This window comes from Trichechus manatus, unplaced genomic scaffold (assembly GCF_000243295.1).
Source record: "Trichechus manatus latirostris isolate Lorelei unplaced genomic scaffold, TriManLat1.0 scaffold00053, whole genome shotgun sequence".
In the NCBI taxonomy this organism is placed as follows: domain Eukaryota; kingdom Metazoa; phylum Chordata; class Mammalia; order Sirenia; family Trichechidae; genus Trichechus; species Trichechus manatus.
Genome location: NW_004443989.1, coordinates 12,728,255 through 12,736,173, shown reverse-complemented (window position 1 = coordinate 12,736,173; position 7,919 = coordinate 12,728,255). Strand labels below are relative to the sequence as shown.

General features: G+C 43.4%; 1 protein-coding gene across 1 annotated transcript; it reads left to right on the top strand.

The window, feature by feature from the left end:
* The first annotated feature begins 295 nt into the window (after positions 1–295).
* On the top strand, positions 296–3,964 carry LOC101351415 (Putative CENPB DNA-binding domain-containing protein 1). The gene has a single exon (XM_004377818.2). It carries the CDS (start codon positions 642–644, stop codon positions 2,274–2,276), a length of 1,635 nt encoding a protein of 544 aa, XP_004377875.1. The 5' UTR covers positions 296–641; the 3' UTR covers positions 2,277–3,964.
* The last annotated feature ends 3,955 nt before the right edge of the window (positions 3,965–7,919 follow it).

Sequence of the window (7,919 nt, the reverse complement as noted above, 5' to 3'; positions counted from 1 at the left end):
CATGCGCTTGGGGTCATAGGTGAAGGCTCGGGGACCTTTCTTTAGCTGTCTACTTCATCGCCTGACCGTCTAAGGGTTTAAACACGAGCGCTGCCTTGCCCTATGCAGACATCTGAGAGCAGAAAACTCAGCGGCTGACTCTGACTAGGCGCTAAAGGGATACCCGGCTCCTTTAGACTTTTTTAAAGTCGGGTATATCCAAGGCTACCTACTTCCGGGGTCCTCCATGGAAAGCGGCTCACAAAAGTGAGCCCCGCCCCCGAGTCGTGGGACACCGCTATGGGCGTCTGTAGTTGTTCCGCTGCCGGCCTGGACTGTTGCTCCGGTATACCTCATGAGCAAAGGAACAGACTCAATATATGCTATCCCGCATTACTCCCCTTCACAGATTGCTTTTTGGTTCTCTGGAGCCACAGAAATCCACGCCGGTTTTGATGGTCCTGCAGCTGTGCTGTCCAGGAATTTTGACGCCAGAGGCGTTCCCTGTTGCCTGTGGCTGGGCAGGCCCGTGGTGCCCTCCCACGTCTGCAGGGACATCGGCCTACGCCTCCTAGATTTTCTTTCCCAGATTCTGCCAGGGTAGCCACAGGCCTTCTTGCTCCCTGAGATTGCTGTAGTTCTATTACATTTTGGAGGCAAAGATGCCTGGGAAAAGGCCTCTAAATTCAACTGTCATTCGAAGTGCCAAAAGGGAACGAAAGGCAATTACCCTCGACATCAAATTAGAAGTGTTAAGACGATTCGAAGGAGGTGAGAAGCTCAGCCAGATCGCAAAGGCCTTAGGCCTTGCTGTCTCCACAGTGGCGACCATCCGAGATAATAAAGAAAAAATTAAAGCGAGTTCACAAATAGCTACGCCCTTGAGAGCCTCTCGGCTGACTCGCCACCGGAGTGCAGTGATGGAGAACATGGAGCGGTTATTGAGCATGTGGCTCGAAGATCAGAGGCAGCGGAATGTACCTCTGAGTGTCTCCATCATTCAGGAGAAGGCTAAGAGCTTGTTTGATGACTTACAGCATGAACAGGGCGAAAGCTCTCAAACTGAAAAGTTTAGTGCAAGTAAAGGGTGGTTTGTGAGGTTCAAGGAGCGCCACTGTTTACCCCACTTCAAGATGAACAGCACTCCTCCCAGCAGCAACGTGGACACATATCCGGAAGTGCTGAAAAGCATCATCAAAGAAGGTGAGTACACCCCCCAGCAAGTTTTTAATGTAGATGAGACAGGGCTTTATTGGAAGAGGATGCCTGAAGGAACGTTTATTTCTGTGGAGGAGAAAGCCGAGCCAGGGTTTAAATCATCCAAAGATCGCTTGATGCTGCTTCTTGGTGGCAATGCGGCTGGGGACTTCAAATTGAAGCCCCTGCTGGTGTACCACTCGGAAAACCCTTCAGCTCTGAAGGGGTACTCGAAGCCCAACCTTCCTGTGATTTGGCGCTCAAACAAAAAGGCTTGGGCCACCAAGGGCATCTTCCACGAATGGTTCACATACTTTTTTTGCCCTGCTGTTGAAAAATACTGTGCTCAAAATGATCTCACCAACAAAGCACTGCTCATCCTGGACAGTGCGCCATGCCACCCAGTGAATCTGAGCGATCTGTCTGATAATGTAAGAGTAGAATACCTTCATGACAGTACAGCCGACATAGTCCAGCCCATGAGTCAAGGTGTGGCCTCCACCTTTAAAGCTCACTACCTGAAAAGGACTTTTGAGCACCTTCTGGAAACAACCGATGGGGAGGATAAGGCTACAGTCAGGGAGTTTTGGAGGAACTATGACATTATGGATGCTGTGGACAACATTGCAGTAGCTTGGGAGGAGCTCAAACCAGCAACAATGAACAGTGTGTGGAAGAAGATTTGGCCTGAGTGTGTTCAGTTCCAGAGTTTTTCCCAAACAGATAACATTACACGGCTTCAACAAAACATTGTGACCCTTGCCAAGAATGTGACCTTTGAAGAGGTTGTAGAAGCTGACGTGGGCCAGTTGCTTCAGTCCCACGAAGAAGATCTCTCAAATGAGGAGCTAATGCAGCTGGAACAGGAGTGGGCAGCAGGAGAGGAAGAGAGTGAAGATGCTCCCCCTGCCCTTCGTCAGTTGACTACAGAAGCTTTGTCGGTGGCCTTCTCACATTTTGAGGCCGGCTTGCAGATCCTTACCAGTAACAGCCCTGACGATGAGTGGAAATCGAAAGTTTCAAGAGCAATCAATGATGCAGTAAACTGCTATAGGGAATTGTACAATGAGAAAAAGCGACGTTCAAAGCAGCTGTCTTAGGTCATTTTTCAGTGCATGTAACCAAAGGTTAATCAAGGTAAAGCCAGAAGCAGCAAGCTGACCTCAATAGATGAGGCCCAGGCAAGTCTTTCTGCTTCCAGAAACCTTGTTTCTTGCATTTTTCATTTTGACCCTTGAGGGTGTTAAATTTTGTCATTAAACTTTCATTTAAATATGTGTTTTAAAAATATTGCATACAAGAATAACCAGGAAAACATTTTTAAACAGCTACAAGGGAGGGACTAACCCTGGTAGACATTAAAACATGCTCTGAAGCCCCTGTTGTGAAAGCAGGTGGTTCTGGTGCATGAACATTCAGACCTGAGGCACAGGATAGGGAGTCCAGAAATCAAGGCTGTACTATAACGATGACATCTCAAATCCCTGAGTAAAGGTGAATTTTTTTATATCGGTGCACAGCTGGTTAGCCATTTGGAAAAAGATAAAATTAGAACCATACCTCACAGCATCGTCCAAATAGATTAGGGATCTACAGGTAAATAGTGGAACCATACAAGTGCTGGAAAACATGGATGAGTTCCTCTTTAACCTGGGTATCAGGAAAGACTTTCCAATTATGACTTAAAATCCAGATGCAGTAAAAAAAGATTATCAATTTGACTATATAAAAATGAAAAAGAAATAAAGCTTTTCCATGGGAAACAAAACACAAACGAGGTCAAAAGACAATTGATAAAGTGGAAGAAAATAATTTGCAAGATGTATCACAGATATGTAAAGAACTCTTAAGGACTGAGAGGAAAAAAGACCAAAAACCCAATAGAAAAATGGGCAAGAGACAAATAATTCATAAATAAATAAGGCTCTTAAACGTATGAAAAGATGTTCAACCTCACTTATAATCAGAAAAAATGCAAATTTAAAGGACAGATACCATTTCTTACCAGGTTAGCTGATAACAGAAAGTGGAACAGCACCTTCTGTTGGTGAAGCCATGGGTTAACATTGCCTGTTGTTGCTGATGGGATGCAAATTGGTACAACCCTATAGAGGGGCATTTGACACTAATTAAAAAAAGATATCTTTTGACTCAGCAATCCCAGTATTAGGATTGTGCCCGGATGATACACCTCCAACAAAAAATAACGTGCACAAAGTTATTCAGTGCAGCATTGTTTGTAATGGCAAAAAATAGGAAACAGCTAAATACTCATCTATAGAAGAGTGGTATAATAAGCAACGGTAATTCCACATACTGGGGTATAATGCAGGTGTAAATAATAATAGTAGTAGTAATGATACTAGAAAGAGGAGGAACTCTATGAACTGATGTGGAGTTGTTTCCAAGTTAAACTGTTAAGTGAAAAAGGCAATATGCAAAGGGGTGTAGTATTGCTACCTTTTGTAGAAAATAAAGGTAAAATAAGAAAATGTGTGTATCTTATTCATTTGTACAAAATGAAGCACAGGAAGGAGAAACCAGAGACTAATGTAGATTCATTGCGGGGTACAGGGGGAGAAGGATGACACTTCTCTGAGCATAGCTTTTGTAAAGTTATGACTTTTGGAACCATGTTAATATGTCAAACACAAAAAATAAAATACACGAGGATGGGAGGAAAAAACCATAAAATGGACATTACATGAACCATATTTCAAATAACCACAGAGAAGGGTGAGAAACCCTAAACCAAGTAAATTTGAAACTCTGTATTTTGACTAAGGAGCCTGGGTGGTGCAGTGGCGCAGCTACTAACTGAAAGGTGGGAGGTTCGAATCCCCCTGTTGCTCTGTGGGAGAAAGATGTGGCAGTCTGCTTCCATAAAAGATTTACAGCCTTGGAAACCCTACAGAGCAGTTCTACTCTGTCCTACAGGGTCACTGTCATAGATTGAATTGTGTCCGCCCCCCCCTGCAAAATATGTGTCAACTTGTCTAGGCTGTGATTTCCAGTATTGTGTGGTTGTCCTCCATTTTGTGATCTATTGTAATTATCCTGTGTGTTGTAAATATTAATCTCTATGATGCTAGTGAGGCAGGATTACAGAGAGTTATGAGGCAGGATACAATCTACAGCATTAGGTTGTCTCAAATCAGTCTCTTTTGAGATATAAAAGAGAGAAACAAGCAGAGAGGAGAAGGACCTACTACCACCAAGAAAGAAGAGCCAGGAGTGGAGTGCATCCATTGGGCTTGGGGCCCCTGTGCTGAGAAATGCCTAGACCCCGGGGAAGATTGATGACAAGGACCTTCACCCAGAGCCAACAGAGAAAAGCCTTCCACTGGAGCTGATGTCCTGAATTCAGACTTCTAGCCTCCTAAACTGTGAGAGAATAAATTTATGTTTGGTAAAGCCATCCACTTGTGGTATTTCTGTTATAGCAGCTCTAGATAAATAAGAGAGTTGCTATGAGTCAGAACCAACTCAACGGCAGCGGGTTTGGTTTGGATTATATCTTGACTATATGACCTCAAGCTAAAGGCTTAAAAAAAAGACAAAAAACCTCAAAACAAATATTGAACTCTGGTTAGAGGCATGGCTTAGCAATTCTGAAAGAAACTTTGTGTGTTGTTGGATTGAGCAAATAAGTAAATTTATAGTGATCAATGGAGCCAATTTTCTTACTCTCAGGGAAGGGAATTACAAATATGAAAAAGGAAATGACAAAATGAACCCTGTGGTATTGGATTTAAATTAGAGATATCAGTGGGAACTCATGGTTTTTTATATATTTATGGAACCCTGGTGACGCAGTGGTTAAGAGCTTGTCTGCTAACCAGGTCAGCAGCTCAAATCCACCAGCTGCTCCTTGGAAACCCTATGGAGTAGTTCTACTCTGTCCTATAGGTATAGGGTGGTTTGGTTTGGTGCAGTGGTTAAGCACTTGGCTGCTAACCAAAAGGTCAACAGTTCAAACCCACCAGTCACTCTGCAGGAGAAAGATGTGGCAGTCTGCTTCCATAAAGATTTACAGCCTAGGAAACCGTATGGGGCAGTTCTACTCTACAGGGTTGCTATGAGTCATAATCAACAGCAATGGGTTTTGTTTTGTTTTATATATAAACAGATAGATACAGATGTGTGGGGTGATATTTCCTAGCTCTGGCTGTTGAAAGGACCAAGAAACAGTGACACCCCGGTAGCAGTGAGCACAGCCAACACCAGGTCTTAGTTACACCATTCTCCACAAAAAGGAATCGGGGCTTCTTGGAGAAAGGGCTGATTTCAGGGCCGGGACTGGGAAAATAGATAAGGCCAGAAAGCCTTGCTCTGCCAGAGTTAAGAGAGTGCTTAAAGAATGATAGCAGCATGTCAAAAGGACGCAGCAGACAAGTCACGGGCTCCCACTGGCCAAGATCTGGGACATTTTGAGCATCAAAATAAATACAGCAAAAGATTATAACCCACTAAATAAAATAAGAACTCATGAGTCCATAAATTAAGTGGGGGGAAACGGAACACTCTTCCATAAAAAATGTAGAAGAAATGATGAAATTAGAAAATCATAATTCGGAATTAGGCAAAAATCATCAATGGATGCTAAAGCTGGTGGGTGAAATTTGGAGGACTAACTGAATATTTACATGGACTTAAAGTATCTCCCCACAAGATGCTTATGAACTACTAGGGATTCATCAGTCAGAATAGACTAAACAACAGGTTTTATATAATAATTTTATATTGGAGAAGCCTAGCAGACACCATCTTACCCAAGTGACCAAAGGTGACATCTCCATGGGACAAATTGACATTGTGTGCCTCCTGGTATCATGTACTGAGGAGGACACAGCATCACCTCTGTGCTATTCCTGTCAAGGGTGCAAAGCCTAAATCTAATGTGAGACAAACCCAAATGGAGGGACACTCTTCAAAATAATCAGCCTGTATTTTCAAGAAAATCCATGTCATGCACTTTTAGATTAAAGGAGGCTAAAGAGATGACAGCTGAATGCCATGTGTGATCTAGGTTTTTGTTTTTTTGTGTGTGTGTGTGAGGGGGAGGGGGAGGGTGGAGGAGAGATTAGTTACAAAGGATGTTATTAGAACAACTGGAGAAATCTGAGTAAGGCTTTTTGCAGGTTTTATAGCCCTATATCAGTGTTAACCTCCTGATTTTGGTAATTCACTGAGGGCATGTAAGATAATGCCCTTGTTTTTAGGAAATGTTGCCCACAAGTATTTAGAGGTGAAGGGGCATTGTCTGTGCAGCTTACTGTAAATTGGTTCAGAAAAAATGTCTGTGTGTGTGTGGAGAGAGAATAAAGCAAATGTGGCAAAATGGTAACATTTAGGTAATCTGGGAAATGGGTAAATGGAAGTTTTTGCAACTTTTCTTTAAATTTGTCAATATAAGGTTAAAAGGAAAAAAAACTATTCCATAACCTGAAAGAAAAGAAAAAGATTACATCCTCTGTCTAATATCTTAACTATTCTTAGTCTGCAGTTGGAGGTGGTGTGCTCAGGCACTAAGGCTCACAGACACCCTGCCTTTGCATCCACCCTTCTCCTGCATGTGCCCTGAGAGAGGAACAGCCTCTGCCCGCAAGTCTCCTTCAGGCATTGTGTGCCTAATCCTCGGGGTGCAACTGAGTATGGGTAGTGTATGAAGACACCTTCTAAAGCTTGCTGATGTTTTCTGGGTCACAGCCCCTCTGAGATCCTGCTGAAGACTGTAGATGGTCTCCCCACAGAGAAATTTGCAGTTTTGACTCTAATTTGAGAAGGGTCTTTATGGCTCCCCTAAAGTCCATCCATTAATGTTGTTGTTAGGTGCCGTCAAGTTGGTTCCGACTTATAGTGGCCCTGTGTACAACAGAATGAAACACTGCCCGGTCCTGCGCCATCCTCACAGTCATTGCTGTGTTTGAGCCCACTGTTGCAGCCACTATCAATCCATCTAGTTGAGGGTCTTTCTCTTTTTCGCTGACCCTCTACTTTACCAAGCATGGTGTCCTTCTCCAGGGACTGGTTCCTCCTGATAACTTGTCTGTCATGGATTGAATTGTGTTCCCCAAAAATATGTGTATCAGTTTGGCTAGGCCATGATTCCCAGTACTGTGTGATTGTCCACCATTTTGTCATCTGATGTTATTTTCCTATGTGTTATAAATCCTATCTCTATGATGTTAATGAGGTGGGATAGGTGGGAGTTACGTTGGTGAGGCAGGACTCAATCTACAAGGTTGGACTGTGTCTTGAGCCAATCTCTTTTGAGATATAAAAGAGAAGAGCAGAGAGACAGGGGGACCTCATACTACCAAGAAAGCAGCACCAGGAGCAGAGCGTGTCCTTTGCACCAGAGGTTCCTGTGCTGAGAAGCTCCCAGACCAATGGAAGATTGACGACAAGGACCTTCCTCCAGAGCTGACAGAGAGAGAAAGTCTTCCCCTGGAGCTGATGCCCTAAATTTAGACTTGTAGCCTACTAGGCTGTGAGAAAATAAATTTCTCTTTGTTAAAGCCATATACTTGTGGTATTTCTGTTACAGCAAAACTAGATGACTAAGACAATGTCCAAAGTATATAAGACAAAGTCTTGCCATCCTCCCTGCCAAGGACCATTCTGATTGTACTTCTTCCATTAAGAACCCTATTCAAAGAGTAATGGAGATGGGGTTCAAGGAGCATTGGGTTGAGGTGAGAGCCATTGGTGGGTCTGGCCTATGAGGATAAGAGAAACCC

Bases quoted from the DNA above. Each gene is read 5' to 3' on its own strand.
- LOC101351415 (XM_004377818.2), top strand. From the start codon at position 642: ATGCCTGGGAAAAGGCCTCTAAATTCAACTGTCATTCGAAGTGCCAAA.